The following is an 18,957-nucleotide window of genomic DNA, read 5'->3' as shown; positions in this document are numbered from 1 at the left end:
TGCTTAGGATGTAATACAGGTGGTATGATCATAGCTAATTGTAACCTCAATCTCCTAGGCTCCAGTCATCCTTCTGCCTTGGCCTCCCAAAGCGCTGGAATTATAGGCATGAGCCACTGCACACAGCTAGATATTGCATTTTTTACAAATTGAAGGTTTGTGGCAACTCTACATTTAGCAAGTCTATTGGTACCATTTTCCCAAAAGCATGTGCTCACATTGTGTCCTCGTATCACATTTTGGTAATTCTCACAATATTTCAAACTTTCTCATCATTATTATATCTCTTATGGTCATCTGTGATCAATGATTTTTGATGTTACTTTATAATTTTGAGGGTGAGCTACAAATCACACCTATATAAGATAGCAGACTTAACCCACAAATGTTGTGTGTGTTCTGACTGATCCACGGACTGGCCACACCCTTGTCTCTCTCCTCAGGCCTCCCTGTTCCCTGAGACACAATGATATTGAAATTATGCCACATAATAACCCTATGATAGCTCCTAAGTGTTCAAATAAAAAGAAAAGTTGCATATCTCTCACTTTAAGTCAAAAGCTAGATGTGATTAAGCTTGGTGGGAAAGGCATGTTGAAAGCCAAGACAGGCCAGAACCTAGCCTAGGCCTCTTGTACCAAACAGTCAGCCATGCTGTGAATGTAAAGGACAAGTGCTTGAAGGAAATTAAAAATGCTGCTCTGCTGAACACACAAATGACAAGAAAGTGAAACAGCCTTATTGCTGATACAGAGAAAATGTGAGTGGTCTAGATAAAAGAGTAAGCCAGCCCAGCATGCCTTTAAGCCAAAACCTAATCCAGAACAACACCCTAACTCTCTTCTATTGTAAGAAGGCTGAGAGGCGAGGAAGCTGCAGAAGAAAAGTTTGAAGCCAGCAGATGTTGGTTCATGAGGTTTAAAATTGCCTCGCCTCTCCCCGCCCCGCCCCACCCCGCCTTGCCCTGCCCTGCCCCTCTTTCTTCCTTCTTTCTTTCTTTCTTCCTTGTTTTTTAGAGACAGGTTTTCACTCTGTTGCCCAGGTTGGAGTGCAGTGGTATGATCATAGCTCACTGTAACCTCAAATTCCTGGGTTCAAGGAATCCTCCCGCCTCACCCTCCCAAGTAGCTGGGACTACAAGTGAGTGTTACCATATCTGGCTAATTTTTATTTGTATTTTTTGTAGAGATAAGGGTCTTGCGATGTTGCTCAGGCTGGTGTCAAACTCCCAGGCTCAAGCAGTCCTCCCACCTCAGCCTCCAAAGCTGGAATTACAGGCATGAACCACCGTGCTCAGCCAAAATCCTTTCTTTCTTTCTTTAAATTCTATTTATTTATTTTTTTTTACCACTTCTGTAGAGGAAGAAAGAAGGATGACGCGCATCTACACCAACAGACACTGGGCCTTTATTGGCCACAGCTTCTTTCAGGACATCTTCTCTGCCATAAGGAAGTTCAGTGTACTTTGAACATGTGGCAGCACGATATTTTGAGTCATATTGACATTTCTGATCCTGCAAAAAGAAGTATAAATCAGATAAAGAAGTATACTTCAACTCCTTTATAAATCACCAGCATCCTAAGCCTGGATTTTAAATGTCTTCCTTCCTTTCTTTAACTTTTTCATGTGTCTAAGGCTCCTTCCTTTGCAAATCTTCCAAATCCTAACAGTCCCGGGTTTCAGCAATAATGGAGGAAATACAGAACTATTCTGTTCTTTCAAATTGTGAACATCCTCATACATGCAAAACTTGCCAGGACAATGGCCCCTCAGACTTTGAGGTGGACTGTAGGGAAATATTACATAGAGATAATAAGCTGTAGATGAGAGCTTTAAAATTTTTTGATGCCTGCAAGATGATCTGCAGCTAAAATGATGGTATATAAAGACCATATAATATGGGAAACACAAGTGTATTTCAAGTGGGAAAAGGAAAGTTACAAATTCATGTTTGTTGTATATACAACTATGTTTTGTATTTATTTATATTATTTATTTTTTTGAGACAGGCTGTCACTCCATTGTCCAGGCTGGAGTGCAGTGGCATAATCATGGCTTACTGCAGCCTCCAACTCCTGGGCCAAGTGATTCTCCCACCTCAGCTTCCTGAGTAGCTGGAATTGCTACTCAGGTGTCCACCACCATGCCTGGCTAATTTTTTTGATTTTTAGTAGAGGTGAGGTCTCACTATGTTGCACAGGCTGGTCTCAAACTCTTGAGCTCAAGCAATCCTCCCACCTCGACCTCCCGAAGTGCTGACATTACAGGCGTGAGCCACCACACTTGGCCAACTATGCTTTTTAAGTGCTTAACAAGAAAATAACTTGAAAGAAATAAACCAAAACAATAGTGGTTAAGGTAGAAGGTTTTTGAGTGATATTTTTATATTTTTAAAATCTTCTGTAACATGGACACAATCCTTAGGTTATCGTTATATCAAAATGTATAATGAATTTGCAAGGAAGAGGAGAGCGTTATTTAGCTTCTCAGTGGGTGGAAGAATGATGTAGTTAATGAACTGAGAATAAGGCTGAGCATAGGAGGCTGCAGAAGAAAAAGTTTAAATACAGAGAAATAATTTTAAGGATAGTTTGCTTAAAATCTGTTTAATTTTGGGACGGAGTCTTGCTCCGTTGCCGAGGCTGGAGTACAGTGGCATGATCTTGGCTCACTGCACCTCCGCCTCCTGAGTTCAAGCGATTCTCCTGCCTCAGCCTCCCGAGTAGCTGGGACCACAGGCATGCACCACCATGCCCAGCTAATTTTTGTATTTTTGATAGAGACAGGGTTTCACCACGTTGGCCAGGCTGGTCTCAAACTCCTGACCTCAGGTGATCCACCCACCTCGGCCTTCCAAAGTGCTGAGATTACAGGTGTGAGCCACTACGCCCAGTCATTAAAATCTGTTTTTAAGCATGAATGCTACTTGCTTATTTGTACTACTGATATATTAAGAAGAGTACTTCATCAGAAACAGAACTCTTGAGAATTTAAGAATTCCTCTTCAGGGTTCTCTCACACACAATACTGCTTCTCAAGCAATTGGCATGGTGGCAAGCCCAGTGCAGTCAGTCAGAGATCATGAGATCATGGGGCAGCACAAAAAGTTTGCTTAAGACGCACCATGGCTTTGTAGGGATAGGAAGCGTCTGAGTCGATGCCCTTGTTATCAATGATGTACTGGAAAGCCGTTGTCATGAAGCCACCATTGCAGCCTTTGTTTCCATATTTTTCAGTTGAGCAATCCACCAGATTCTGGGCACTGAGAGACACCAGCTTTCCTGTTTTCAGCTTCAGCTGTGCTTCCAGGGCCCCCACAGCACTGAAAGCCCAGCAAGCACCACAAGAACCCTAAAACAGATACAAGGTCACAAACGCAAATCACAGAAAATCATTCGGAATGACTTCCATAACCCAAACTGGACAACGCTCAGCTACATCAGTTCTGTCCCTAGTTCCCAGAAAGAGCTCCCCCACTACAGTTTCCTTCTGTCTTTAACAATGGGAATGAAGACTAAATTTAACTCGATTGTTATCTAGGCAAGGTCCAACCTTGATAGAGATTTGCAATCAGCCAAGCTCAGAACATAATGGCCATATTCAAATATACTTAGAAACAATACTCACTGAGCATGTACCAAATTGCACCTATTTTCTCCCGTAAGTAAGGGAGATAGTTGCCTACAGTAATGAGATTTTGAGAGAGCTAGGATGATTTCCTTGACCTAAAGTACCCTTTCTCCTGTCAAATGATGCCTGAAACATAAGAAGTTTAATCCTAGGTTGGCATTTTTCAAACCTTTGTTAACTTCAGAATTTTTTTGATCAAAAAATATTTTACAAGGAGGCATAAACAAACAAAGGCAAAGCTGCTTTAGTTTTAAAAGGGGCAGAGTGTCCAGAGCCCCATCATAATTATTCTCTTTCTCTTTCCTTCCCTCCTCCCACCTTGCTCTCCACCCAAAGGAAGCAAACTGACATTGCTTTTGATTGAAGCAAAATTCTTCATTAAAATGCAAGCACCCAGAGAAAGGAGCTCATTAACTTACTCAGAGTTAACATCTAAATATGTGGTTTATTGGGTCTTCTAAAAGCTGTTATTTTAGAGAACCTCGGGTAAGAAATCCAAAACTAATTGAAAGAAAAATATGTAGGCGGAAAAGAATAAGAGATTAGCAGTACCACTTACTTCTTTTTTTTGTTTGTTTTGAGACAGGGTTTCCCTCTGTCACTCAGACTGAAGTGCAGTGGTGTGATCATGGCTCACTGTAGCCTCAACCTCCCAGGCTCAAGCGATCCTCCCATCTCAGCCCCTCAAGTAGCTGGGACTACAGGAGTGCACCATGCCTGGCTAATTTTTATTTTTATTTTTTGTAGAGACAGGGCCTCACTATATTGCCTAGGTTGGTTTCTAACTCCTGGGCTCAAGCGATCCTTCTGCCTCTGCCTCCCAAAGTGCTGGAATCACAGATGTGAGGCACTGTGACTGGCCACCGTTTACTTCCTAATAAATTTTTACTTTCTTCGTTGATCACAAGCTGGGGTAGCTGCTCAGAATGCTTTGATTCCTCTCACTTACCCTGACCTCTATGGTGATACATGTGTTTTACCTCTAACTAATTTAGGATTTTTGCAATTTTTTAAAACAAGCAAACTAAAGGAAAATACAACAGCATAGGAACAATAATTTTACAAGGCACATATTTCATATTCTAACGATGCAAGACTAGCCATGAATTAACTTGAGTGGCTCAATTTATAGACCACTCTAGCTCTAGTTCTTTCTTCTCCTTCAACTTTGAAATTCACAAGTGAAATGGAGAAACTTCCTGATCACCAGGGCTCTCTCACGCAACACTGCTTCTCAAGCAATTGGCTTATTGGAGAGTCCAGTGCAGTCAATGCGTAGTGTGAGCAATAAAAGTCTGTGTTAAACACCTATTTGCTTAGTTCAGTGTTTGTCTAAGTAGGTGGCTCTATGATCACTTAGAAAAGCACTGTGGGGGCTGAACACGAGGGCTCATGCCTATAATCCCAGCACTTTGGGAGGTGGAGGTGGGAGGATCACTTGAGCTCAGGAGCTTGAGACCAGCTTGGGCAACATGGCAAAACCCATCTCTGCTAAAAATACAAAGAAAAAAAGAAGTGGTGGTGTGTGCCTGTAGTCACTATGGAGGCTGAGATGGGAGGATCACTTGAGCCCAAGAGGCAGAGTTTGCAGTGAGCCCAGATTGTACCACTGCAGTCCAGCCTGGGCAACAGAGGGAGACCCTGTCTCAAACAAAACAAAACAAAACAAAAACCACTGTGGAGAATCCAGTTGTCCCTCAGAATCCACAAGAGATTGGTTCCAGGACCTCTGAGCATACCAAAGTCAAGAATTTTCAAGTTCCTTATATAAATGACTATTTGCATATAACCTACACATCCTCCTATACGCTTTTTTTTTTTTTTTTTTTAAGACAGGGCCTCACTCTATCGCCCAGGCTGGAGTGCTGTGGCAAGATCTCAGCTCACTGCAACCTCTGCCTCCCAGGTTCAAGTGATTCTCCTGCCTCACCCTCCCGAGTAGCTGGGATTACAGGCGCCCACCACCACGCCAGGCTAATTTTTGTATTTTCAGTAGAGACGGGACTTCACCATGTTGGCCAAGCTGGTCTCGAACTCCTGACCTCAAGTGATCTGCCTCCCTTGACCTGGAAAAGTGCCGGGATTACAGGCATGAGCCACTATGCCCAGCCCTCCCTTATACTTTACTTACTTTTTTTTTTTTTTTTGAGATGGAGTCTCGCTCTGTAGCTCAGGCTGGAGTGCAGTGGTGTGATCTCAGCTCACTGCAACCTCTGCCTCCCAGGTTCAAGTGATTCTCCTGCCTCACTCTCTTGAGTAACTGGGATTACAGGCGTGTGCCACCAGGCCCAGTTAATTTTTGTATTTTTAGTAGAGACGAGGTTTCATCATGTTGGCCAGGCTGGTCTGGAACTCCTGGCCTCAGGTGATTCGCCCGCCTCAGCCTCCCAAAGTAATGGTATTATAGGCATGAGCGCCTGGCCTATTTTTTATTTTCATTTTTTTCTGGGTATTTTTGATCCATGGTTGGTGGATCTGCAGATGTGAAACCTGTGGATATGGAGGGCCAACTGTATAAATAAAATATAATATGTGATCCCTTGCTGGGAAAACTGGCTAGCCATATGTAGAAAGCTGAAACTGGATCCCTTCCTTACACCTTATACAAAAATTAATTCAAGATGGATTAAAGACTTAAACGTTAGACCTAAAACCATAAAAACCCTAGAAGAAAACCTAGGCATTACCATTCAGGACATAGGCATGGGCAAGGACTTCATGTCTAAAACACCAAAAGCAATGGCCACAAAAGCCAAAATTGACAAATGGGATCTAATTAAACTAAAGAGCTTCTGCACAGCAAAAGAAACTACCATCAGAGTGAACAGGCAACCTACAAAATGGGAGAAAATTTTTGCAACCTACTCATCTGACAAAGGGCTAATATCCAGAATCTACAATGAACTCAAACAAATTTACAAGAGAAAAACAAACAACCCCATCAAAAAGTGGGCGAAGGACATGAACAGACACTTCTCAAAAGAAGACATTTATGCAGCCAAAAAACACATGAAAAAATGCTCACCATCACTGGCCATCAGAGAAATGCAAATCAAAACCACAATGAGATACCATCTCACACCAGTTAGAATGGCAATCATTAAGAAGTCAGGAAACAACAGGTGCTGGAGAGGATGTGGAGAAATAGGAACACTTTTACACTGTTGGTGGGACCATAAACTAGTTCAACCATTGTGGAAGTCAGTGTGGCGATTCCTCAGGGATCTAGAACTAGAAATACCATTTGACCCATCCATCTCATTACTGGCTATATACCCAAAGGACTATAAATCATGCTGCTATAAAGACACATGCACACGTATGTTTATTGTGGCACTATTCACAATAGCAAAGACTTGGAACCAACCCAAATGTCCAACAATGATAGACTGGATTAAGAAAATGTGGCACATATACACCATGGAATACTATGCAGCCATAAAAAATGATGAGTTCATGTCCTTTGTAGGGACATGGATGAAATTGGAAATCATCATTCTCAGTAAACTATCGCAAGGACAAAAAACCAAACACCGCATGTTCTCACTCATAGGTGAGAGTTGAACAATGAGAACACATGGACACAGGAAGGGGGACATCACACACTGGGGACTGTTGTGGGGTGGGGGGGGGGAGGGATAGCATTAGGAGATATACCTAATGCTAAATGACAAGTTAATGGGTGCAGCACACCAGCATGGCACATGTATACATATGTAACTAACCTGCACACTGTGCACATGTACCCTAAAACTTAAAGTATAATAATAATAAAATTAAATTAAAAAAAAATATGTGATCCTTGCCCTTAAGGAACTTACAATTTAGTTGGGAAGACAAGAATAACAAAAATAATTAGAAAGTAACACGTGGGACTGTAAGATTCATTGTCAAATTCTGTAGCTAGACTAAGCATTTAAAGAGCTCTACCTAGGGTTCAGAGGCTTGGGATGGCAATACTCACTTGATATTTCACTTCAGTAACACACCCTTTCTCTCTCCAGTCCACAGAATCAGGCAATATCCGATTAGGGTTTGACTTATATGTGATATTTCTCTGCCACTGGCTGGGAACTCTCAGGGAACTCATCAAAGACATCACTTCTTCACTGGTCTACAAAGCAAATATACAGTCAGGCATCGTTTAATGACTGGAATATGTTCTGAGAAATGCATTGTTAGGTGATTTTGTCATTGTGAAAACACCATAGTATGTACTTACACAAACCTAGAGCGTATTGGCGCCTACATACCTAGGCTGTATGGTAGGGCCCATTGCTCCTAAACTACAAACCTGCACAGCATGGTACTGTACTGAAGGTTGTAGGCAATTGTAGAACAATATGAAGTACTTGTGTATCTAAATATATCTAAACATAGAAAAGGTACAGTGAAAATACAGTATAAAAAGTAAAAATGGGGGCTGGGCATGGTAGCTCACGCCTGCAATCCCAGCACTTTGGGAGGCTGAGCCAGACAAATCACCTGAGGTCAGGAGTTCGAGACCAGCCTGGCCAACGTGGTGAAACCCCATCTCTACTAAAAATACAAAAATTAGCTGGGCATAGTGGTGTATGCCTGTAATCCCAGCTATTTGGGAGGCTGAGGCAGGAGAATCACTTGAGCCTGGGAGGCGGCGATTGCAGTGAGCTGAGATCACGCCACTGCACTCCAGCCTGGGCGACAGAGTGAGACTCTATCTCAAAAAAAAAAAAAAAAAAAAGTAAAAATGGTACTTCTATATAGGTCATTTACTATGAAGAGTCTGGAGTTGCTCTGGGTGAGTCAGTGAGTGAGTGGAGAGTGAATGTGAAGGCCCAGGACATTACTGTAGACTTTATAAACACGGTGTACTTAGGCTACACTAAATTTGTTAAAACATTTTTCTTTCTTCAATAATAAATTAACCTTAGTTTAATGCAACTTTTTTACTTAATAAACTTTTAATTTTTTAAATGTTTTGTCTTTTATAGTAACCCCTTAAAATACAAACACATTGTATAGCTGTACGAAAATATTTTCTTATCACCTTCTTCTATAAGCTTTTTCTGTTTTTAATTTTTTAAAAGTTTTTACACTTTTTTGTTAAAAACTAAAATACAAACACACACACACACATTAGCCTAGGCCTATACAAGGTCAGGATCATCAGTATCACTGCATTCCGTCTCCACCTCTTGTCCCACTGGAAGGTCTTCAGGGACAGCAACACGTATGGAGCTGTCATCTCCTCTGATAACAATGTTTTCTACTGGATACCTCCTGAAGGACCTGCCTGAGGCTGTTTTACAGTTAACTTTTTAAAAGTATAAGTAGGAGTACACTCTAAAATAACAATTAAAAGTATAGTATAGTAAATACATAAACGAGTAACATAGTCATTTATTATTATTAAGCATTTTGTACTGTGCAAAATTTTATGTGCTATACTTTTATACCACTAGCAGAGCAGTAGGTTTGTTTATAGCAGCATCACCACAGACAAGTGAGTACTGTGTTGTGCTACATTGTTATGGTGGCTACAACATCACTAGCTATGCAAGAGGAACTTTTCAGCTCCATCATAATCTTAAAGGACCACCATGGTATATGTGGTCCATCAGTGGCTAAAATGCATATGACACATGACTATGTATCTCTTTCACTTATATCCTTCTTTCTTTTCTTTCTTTTTTTTTTTTTTTTTGAGATGGAGTTTCACTCTTGTTGCCCAGGCTGGAGTGCAATGGCGTGACCTGGGCTCACTGCAATCTCTGCCTCCCAGGTTCAAGCGATTCTCCTGCCTCAGCCTCCCAAGTAGCTGAGATTACAGGCGTGTTCCACCACACCCAGCTAATTTTGTATTTTTAGTAGAGACGGGATTTCTCTATGTTGGTCAGGCTAGTCTCAAACTCCCAACCTTAGGTGATCAGCCCACCTCGGCCTCCCAAAGTGCTGGGATTACAGGCGTGAGCCACTGTGCCCAGCCTATCCTACTTTCTAATATTCTAATAACTGTAACTGTGAATATATTTAAAAACTGCCATGGAATAAAAAAACTGAGAAAAACCAGTAATAGTTGTGACCAACACAGGTTCCGTTAGGATCTGGTGGGGTGAATTACCTGGGTTTGTTTAGTTTCATTCTTGGCACTAGCATCCCAGTTAGACACCCTCATGGGGAAGGAGAAAAAGAGAATGGTAAAAACTAGAAGTTACAGGGAGGCAGATTTTTGTTTCAAAGCAAGGCAGAATTTTATAAAAGGGCTGTCTAAAAAGTGAACTAAACTGGTTTCCCATGTGAGAAAGAATGACAAAGGAGATTCCTGCATTTAAGAAGGAATTTAGTCTACCTAGGGCGTTCCCTTCTTCACTTTGGCAACAGTGGTAAAGTTTTGTAGGACAGAACAGAATCTGAAAACCAACAGAGGATTATTTGTGATATTAAATACTCACATGCTCCCATTAAGAAAGCAGATGGATCATACTAAATTGTCAATCTAGACTTAAATAAGTATAGCAACTTTCTATAAAAGCCTGTCAATAGTCTTTAGGTAATACTTTCTAGAATTTATTTAAAAAAAAAATGGTAGTCTGTGAGTTTAAAATTTCCTCTAAAGAAGTGATTTGTTAAAGAAAGAAAGCAGTCAAAATAGAACTAAGTAAGAAATTTCTGTACAAGTTCTTATGTCCTTAAATTCTACTGTTTTCCAACTTTGTACTATACATTCCTTTGTTATTGTTGTTTACCTTCAAATTGCTTTTGGGGAGACAGAAAGGAAATGATATTTACCCAGACATGAAAGTGGGATTCCTTGTAATGTACCTACCATATCTCCCAGGTGGTTCATGCCCAGATCATATGAGTGCATTCCCATTGAATGCTCCAGGTTGTGAATCATCACAAACTTTAGATTCTTTTCCCAGATGAGACGTCGTACTGCTTCTTCATTCTGAAACATAATGAAGACGAACATAGTCATACTGCATCCTGGACAAATAAGTGTTTGATGATGAAAATGGCATTTTTTTTTTTTTTTGAGATGGAGTCTCACTCTGTCACCCAAGCTGGAGTCAGTGGCACGATCTCAGCTCACTTCAACCTCCGATTCTCAGGTTCAAGTGATTCTCCTGCCTCAGCCTTCCGAGTATCTGGGATTACAGGCCTGTGCCACCACGCCCAGCTAATTTTTGTATTTTTAGTAGAGATGGGGTTTCGTCATGTTGGCCAGGCTGGTGTCAAACTCTTGACCTCAGGGGATTCGCCTGCCTCGGCCTCCCAAAGTACTGGGATTACAGGTGTGAGCCACTGCACCCGCCCAAAAATAGCACTTTTGAAGCATTCTACCAAATGTAGATCTGCCTGAGAGCATGCAAATACATAAATATATCCAGTATAACTGTTAACTTCACATATTAATCTTAATTCTTGCTCTTAACTGCTTTGATGGTTTAATATTATTTTATGATAAACATGAATTTCCTTCTCTTTTTAAAATTTATTATTATTATTATTATTTTGACAGAGTCTTGCTCTGTCACTCAGGCTGGATGGAGTGCAGTGAAGTGGCCTGATTACTGCTCACCGTAGCCTTGACCTCCTGGGACCCCGCAATCTTCACACCTCAGCCTCCTGCATAGCTGGGATCACTGGTGTGTGCCACTGCAGCCAGTTTTTTTGTTTGTTTGTTTTGGTAGAGACTGGGTCTCCCTATGTTGTAGGCTCATATTGAATTCCTGGGCTCAAGCAATCCTCCCCTATCAGCCTCCCAAAGTCCTGCAATTATAGGTGTGAGCCACTGCGCCCAGCAATTTTTTTTTTTTTTTTTTTTTTTTTAAGACAGGGTCTTGCTCTGTTGCCCACCAGGCTGGAGTGCAGTGGTATGATCACAGCTCACTACAGCCTCAAACTCTTGGGCTCAAACTATCCTCCCATCTCAGCTGCCCAAGTAGCTAGGATTGCAAGCCTGCACCACCACAACCAGCTTATTTTTAATTTTTTTTTTTTTTTTTTTTTTGTGGAGACAGGGTCTCCCTATGTTGCCCAGGCTGGTCTCAAATTCCTGGCCTTAAAGGATCCTTCCCCCTTGGCCTCCCAAAGTGCTGGGATTACAGGCATGAACCATACACCCAGCTATGATTTGCTCTTTCTTTTTGATGTTTTACAACTTCGTTACATGTATCTGGGTGTCGGTTTCTTTATTTACCTTCAGCTGTGTGCTTTTGATTGGAGGACTCAGGACCTTTTCTCATATCTGGAAAATTCTCAATCAGTGTCTCCACATATATTGCTTCTCCACCATTCCACTTAATTCTCTTCTTCAGAAACTCCTATCCGAAGTATTTTGGAGCCTCAAACTCTCTTTCATCTCTCTTACTTGCATTTTCATATATTTTTCTTTTTATTTCTAGGTGCTGCATTCTGGGTGAATCCCTCAGTACTATCTTTCAGATTACTGATTCTATCCAGCTCTTCCCAGTCTGGAAATCCTTTTGATTTTTATTGCAATGACAATATTTTTTATTTTCAAGATTTCTAATTTATTTCTTGGCCATTAGTGTGCATATTATTCCTTTATATATAGTCTTTTGAAAATTCATTTTTGGTTCTATTATTTTAATTTTATTCAGAGTGAATTTACATGCTGACCTACGATTTTCTTGTCCTTCAGGAGATTCATTTACGTAGAATACAATGATGTAGAAGGCAAGGTGGATAGTGCCTCCTAGAGTAGCTGAAGCCAGAGTTTCCAATAAGCTAGAACCCCAGGGAGCAGTCAGCAACAACTCCGTTCTGCCTCATTTCATTGAGCGAGTGAGCCCAGGCCCAGAGGCACTGGGTAGCAAGTCTGGATGCAGGTTTCTTTCCCTTGGAGCAAGGTTTTACTGTTACCCCAGTAATGGACATAATGGGCATGCGTGATGGGCTTACTTCCAAACCACAAGATGAGAAGCAATGGTATAAAGGCAAACAAATCTAACTAAGTGCAAGAAAGGAAAAAAAAAAAGTGCACTTTGAGATCAATTATAAAGGTAGGATATGAATCAAAAGTCAGGTTCATTCCTCCTGAGGGACTGGAATTATTAAACAGAGGGATAGCATTCATTTAACCAGATAGTGGTGCTAATTGCACATCTAACTCCAGTCAATCTTGAAATGAGGAACCTGTTAATAAAGGGTGTGGGTGAGGGTGAAATTCATCACCACCAAGGAAACCATATGATCATTTAAATAGATGCAGGAAAAGCATTTGACAGAATTCAACATCCTTTCATAACAAACATTCTCAACAAATTACATATAGAAGGAATGTTCCTCAGCACAAATAAGCCATATATGGCAAGACTACAGCTAACACCATACTCAATTGGGTGAAAATTTAAAGGCCATTCTGCTAAGATCAGAAAAAGACAAGGGTACCCACTCTCACCATTTCTAGTCAATATAGTGCTGAAAATCCTAGCCAGAGCAATTAGGCAAGAAAAATAAATACAAGACCTCCAAATAAGAGAAGGAAGAAGTGGAATTGCGTTTGTTTGTTGATGACATGATCATATAGAAAGTCTTGGCCAGGTGTGGTGGCTCATGCCTATACTTTGGGAGGTTGAGGTGGGAGGATTGTGTGAATCTAGGAGTTCAACACCAGCCTGGACAACATGGCAAGACCCCTTCTCTACAAAAAACAAAAATAGAAATTAGCCAGGTGTGGTGGCATGTGCCTACAGTCCCAGTTACTTGGAAGGCTGAGGCAAGAGAATCACTTGAGCTGGAGTTTGAGGCTGCAGTAAGCTATGATCACACCACTTCACTCCAACCTGGGTGACAGAGCAAGATCTCATCTCAAAAAAAAAAAAGAAGGTTGGGCAAGGCGGCTTATGCCTGTAATCCCAGCACTTTGGGAGGCCAAGATGGGTGGATCACAAGGTCAGAAGTTCGAGACCAGCCTGACCAACATGGTGAAACCCCGTCTCTACTAAAAATACAAAAATCAGCTGGGTGTGGTGGCTTGTGCCGGTAATCCCAGCTACTCAGGAGGCTGAGGCAGGACAATTGCTTGAACCTGGGAGGCAGAGGTTGCAGTGAGCCGAGATTGCGCCACTGCACTCCAGCCTGGGTGACAGAGCAAGAATCTGCCTCAAAAAAAAAAAAAAAAAGAGAGAGAGAAGAAAGACTCCATCAAAAAACTATTAGAACTGATATATGAATTCAATAAAGTTGTAAGACACAAAGTCAACATAACAAAAGTCAGTAGTATTTTTATACACTAACAACTATTTGAAAAAGAAAGTAGGAAAACAATTCTATTTACAACAGCATTTAAAACATACTTAGGAGTTAACTTAAGCAAGGAGTTGAAAAGTTATATGCTGAAAACTATAAAACATTGATAAAAGAAACTGAAGACAAAATAGGCCAGGCGTGGTGGCTCACACCTGTAATCCCAGCACTTCGGGAGGCCGAGGCAGGTGGATCACCTGAGGTCAGGAGTTTGAGACCAGCCTGACCAACATGGAAAAACCCTGACTCTACTAAAAATACAAAATTAGCCGGGTGTGGTGGCACATGCCTGTAATCCCAGCTACTCAGGAGGCTGAGGCAGGAGAATTGCTTGAACCCCGGAAGAAGAGGTTGCGGTGAGCCGAGGTCACGCCACTGCACCCCAGCCTGGTCAACAAGAGCAAAATTCCATCTCAAAAAAAAAAGAAAAAAGAAAGAAAAAAATTTAAGATAAAATAAATAAATGGGAAGATATTCCATGCTTATGGATTGGAAGAATTAATATTGCTAAAATGTTCATACTATCCAAAGCAAACTAGAAATTCAGTGCAATTTCTACCAAAATTCTAATGTTATTCTTCACAGAAATAGAAAAAACAATCCTCAAATTCATGTGGAACTACAAAAGTCCTTAAATAGTCAAAGTAATCTTTAGCAAGAGGAACAAAGCTGGAGGCATTACAAAATGCCTGGTTTCAAAATGTATTACAAAACTATAGTAATTTAAACAGCATAGTACTGGCATAGAAACAGACATGTTTACCAATGGAATAGGATATAGAGCCCAGAAATAACCTGCAACTTTATGGTCAATCGATTTTCAGCAAAGGTGCCAAGAACACACAATGGGGAAAGGATAGTCTGTTTAATAAATAGTATTGGGAAAACTGGCTATCCAAATGCAGAAAAATGAAATTGAACCCTTATGTCACCCCATATACAATAATCAACTCAAAATGAATTAAAGCATAAACATAAGGCCTGAAACTATACAACTACTAGAAGAAAATATAGGGGAAAACTCCACAACATTGGTCCGGGCAATGGTTTTTTGAATATGACCCCTAAAGAACAGGCAACAATAGCAAAAATAGACAAACGGGACTCCATCAAACTAAAAAGCTTTTGTACAATAAAGGAAACAATTAACAGAGTGAAAGGATAACTCATAGATTGGGAGAAAATATTTGCAAATCATACATTTGATAAGGGGCTAATATCCCAAATATAGAAGGAACTCAAAGTAACTATCAAGAAAACAACCCTGTTTAAAAATGGGCAGAAGACCTGAATAGACATTTCTCAAAGCAAGACACATACAAATGGCCAACAGATATATGAAAAAAATGCTTAACATCACCAGTCATCAGGGAAATGTAAAGTAAAACCACAATGAGATATCACCTCACATCTGTTAGAATGGCTATTATCAAAACGATGAAAGATAAGTGTTGGTGAGGATGTGGAGAAAAGGGAAGCTTCATACACTGTTAGTGGAAATGTAAATTAGTACAGCCATTTGGGAAAACAGTATGGAAGTTCCTTAAAAAACTAAAAATATAATTACCATATCATCCAGCAATCTCACTTCTGGGTATATGTCCCAAGAAAGCGCAATCAGTATGTCAACGAGGTAGCTGCACTTCCATGTTCATTGCAGCATTATTCACAATAGCCAAGATATGGAATCAACCTTATAAAGTGTCCATTAAAAGATGAATGGATAAAAAAGTGTGGTATATATTGTGTTCCATACATAATGGAATACTATTTAGCCTTAAAAAAAAAAAAAAGGAAATTCTGTCATTTTCAACAACATGGATGGGTCTAGAGAACATTATGCTAAGTGAAATAAGCCAGGCACAGAAAGACAAATACTGCATAATCTCGTTTACATGTGGAATCTAAAACAGTTGAACTCATAAAAGTAGAGAGTAGAATGGTGGTTAGCAGAGGCTGGAAGGAGGGTAGACAGGGAAAGGGGAGATGTTAGGCAAAGAGTACAGAGTTTCATTTGACAAGAAGAATACATTCTAGCAATCGATTGCATAGCATGGTGACTACAGATAATAATAATAATGTATTTTATATGTCAAAATTACTGAAAGGGTAGATTTTAAATGTTCTTATCACAATGAAAGGATAAGTATGTGAGGTGCTGAATATGTTAATTAGCCTAATTTAATCATTCTGCAATGTATATTTGTATCATAACATCACATTGTACTCCATAAATATACACAATTATTAAATTATAAATAAATAAAAATAAAACTTAGAGTGTATGACCTAAGAGTGTCATTTTTATGCAAAATAATATGTCAAATAAATAAATATATGATGCTAGCTTACAAACAGAAATATTACATAGTTACAGGACTTAGTTATTTAAAGCAGTAGGGTTAAGGTCTTAACATCAGCAAGTGTGCTTTGAAATAAAAACAAAAGTACAAAATGGGAAGTGATAGTCAAGAAACAATATCTGGCCACATTATGTGGGTAATAACGCCTTTTCGCTCCTCGGCCATCCCAAATGTGGCCCTTTCTCAGAAGCTTCTGCTCGTTTGCCCTTGGCCTGAGACCTTCACTCTATTATGTATTTTGCTTGCTCCCTGGCTTCCATGAATTCTCTGCTCAAATGGCACCCTTATCTGTGAGGTCTTCCCTAACCCTCCTGTCATATAGATAAACTTCTTACCACCACCACCACTCAGGGCACTTCCTACTCTCCATGCCTTCTGTTATTTTTATCTACAACACTTATCACCATCTAGCATACTACATATCTGCTTGTTTATCTTCTTATTTCCTGTTTCTCTCACTATAATATAAGCTCCATAACAGGAATTTTGTTTTGATTCCTGCTGTATGGTACCAAGAACAGTATCTGGCAAAAACAAGTACATAATATTTATTTATTTATTTTTGAGATGGAGTCTCACTCTATCACCCAGGCTGGAGTGCAATGGCACAATCTTGGCTCACTGCAACCTCCACCTCCCCAACTCAAGCGATTCTCTTGCCTCAGCCTCCCGAGTAGCTGGGATTACAGGCGCCCACCACCACATCCAGCTAATTTTTATATTTTGAGTAGAGACGGGGTTTCGCCATGTTGGCCAGGCTGGTCTGGAACTCCTGACCTCAGGTGATCTGCTCACCTTGGCCTCCCAAAGGGCTAGGATTACAGGCGCGAGCCACCACACCTAGCCTAAATATTTACTGAAAACACTGCCTGTAAGAACACAATTTTGAGAGGTAGAAATCAGTACTCCTTTAAAAGCATATCGCTCGAGTGGCAATCCAATCTACCTTTTCCTTGTATTGTTTGCCATAGGTTTTCTTCCAGAGATGCCAGTGGTGATCCAGGGTAGGATCTTTATGCAACTGCGCCACTGCAGAGGAGCACACCAAGAGCACACAAACCAGCTGTTTCATTCTGTGTAAGGAAAGGTAATATAGGAAGTGTTGCTATTAGCTGCATATGTTGTGACCACATGTTTTCATAAGAGAAAATAACAATGCAAAGTCTATCAAAGGGACAGACTATTATAAACAGAATTATACAGGAAAATTCCTCGGATATATAGTCACAGGGAACAGCTGCAGATTTATGTCTGAAATACTACTTCCAATGCTTAGTAGCACTTTAAAAAGTGATTTCCAGGAATTTCCCAATATCTGGTAAACCAAACACATCTAGAGGGTTAGAAAACAGGGACTTTCCAGGATTTGCCAACAAATCTAATCAAAGGAAATCTCTTTCTCTCTCTCTCTCACAAAAAAAAAAAAAAAAAAAAAAAATCCTTAAGAGAGACAAACCTCTGAAAAATCAGTTTATCTCCTGAATTTTTGAATACATGGGCTCTTCTTAACTGACCTATTTAAATATCCACAGTCTTTACAGATAGTTAAAAGACAATTCTCATCTATTGCTTTCACATCTTTAGGTAGGTAATTTTCCTTTTTACTTTTTTTTTTTAACGATCAGACATCTGTTTCAAATGAGGCAATTAACTACTCTTTAAAATGCCACTTCTGTATTTAATTCAAGAGACTTCAACAGAAATTCAGCGACTAGCTCCCTCAAACTGGATTCTACTTTCTTTTCCATTTCTTTTTAATTGAAAACATCTAGAATTTTAAACATGTAAACCTTTACATTATATTCCAAAGAAAGCCATGTTTCAGTCTCAACTTAGATGCTTAGATGCTCAAGCAGACATTAACTTTTTAAAAATAGAGAAGAGGCAAATTGAACGACACAATTTTTTAGTTTACTTCCTGAAACCAAAGATTTAAAACCTAGCAGGCAGAACAAGTTACAAACACAGAGTGTTTGAAGACCAAATGGGAGAAAAAGGACAAACAGTACATACGTGATAGAACCAGCAGGTGCTCCCACAGTAAGAGTCCTTGAATTAGTGGGCTCTCTTCTAAGATTTCAAAGCAACAAGGAGATTTCAGTTAAATTGACTTTAAAAGAAATTGGAACTTGTCACATGAGGTACTCATAATGAGGAAGTGAACTTTCATTTCAGTTTCGTTTAAAATCTAGCTAGTACAGTCACCTCTAGTCATTTCCCTATGGTTTTGGGGACAAAGTGGATACAGTAAGCCATCAAGAAGAGCCCTTATCTGAGCCCAGTGGCTCATGCCTATAATCCCAGCACTTTGGGAGGCTGAGGCGGGAGGATCACTTGAGGCCAGGAGTTCAAGACCAGCCTAGGCAATATAGCGAGACCCTGTCTCTGCAAAAAAATTTTTTTTAATTAGCTGGGCATGGTGGTGCATGCTTGTAGTCCCAGCTGAGAGGGAGGGTGAGGTGGGAGAATTGCTTGAGTCTAGCAGTACAAGGCTGCAGTGAGCCATGATTATGCCACTGTGTTTCAGCCTGGATGACATATCAAGACCCTATCTCAAAAAAAAATTAAATTAAATTTTAAAAACACCAACTTTTACATGGAAAACATTTAGTTATAAAGAAATTAAGATAAAGCTCCCCAAATCCCAGCTCCTTCTATGATTTCCTAGGAAAACCTGTCTTACTGCTTTTAACACAACTCATTCAT

At 40.2% G+C, this 18,957-nt stretch overlaps 1 protein-coding gene across 1 annotated transcript in view; it reads right to left on the bottom strand.

Annotated features, from left to right (window-relative positions):
- CTSS (cathepsin S) overlaps nucleotides 1-18,520 on the bottom strand; it is a 33,927-nt gene extending 15,407 nt beyond the window's left edge. The window contains exons 1-6 of the mRNA XM_009244702.4: nucleotides 18,265-18,520; nucleotides 17,198-17,324; nucleotides 10,440-10,562; nucleotides 7,596-7,745; nucleotides 3,125-3,352; nucleotides 1,349-1,514 (exon numbers count right to left, since the gene is read on the bottom strand). Of these exons, the coding sequence (XP_009242977.2) occupies nucleotides 1,349-1,514; nucleotides 3,125-3,352; nucleotides 7,596-7,745; nucleotides 10,440-10,562; nucleotides 17,198-17,323 (793 nt within the window). The 5' untranslated portion in view covers nucleotide 17,324; nucleotides 18,265-18,520. The remainder of the gene's footprint in view (nucleotides 1-1,348; nucleotides 1,515-3,124; nucleotides 3,353-7,595; nucleotides 7,746-10,439; nucleotides 10,563-17,197; nucleotides 17,325-18,264) is intronic.
- Between the last annotated feature and the right edge of the window lie 437 nt (nucleotides 18,521-18,957).

Source organism: Pongo abelii, chromosome 1 (assembly GCF_028885655.2).
Source record: "Pongo abelii isolate AG06213 chromosome 1, NHGRI_mPonAbe1-v2.0_pri, whole genome shotgun sequence".
NCBI classification, from domain to species: Eukaryota; Metazoa; Chordata; class Mammalia; order Primates; family Hominidae; genus Pongo; species Pongo abelii.
Note: the sequence above shows the minus strand (reverse complement) of the source record. Positions and strands in the feature narration are given on the sequence as shown.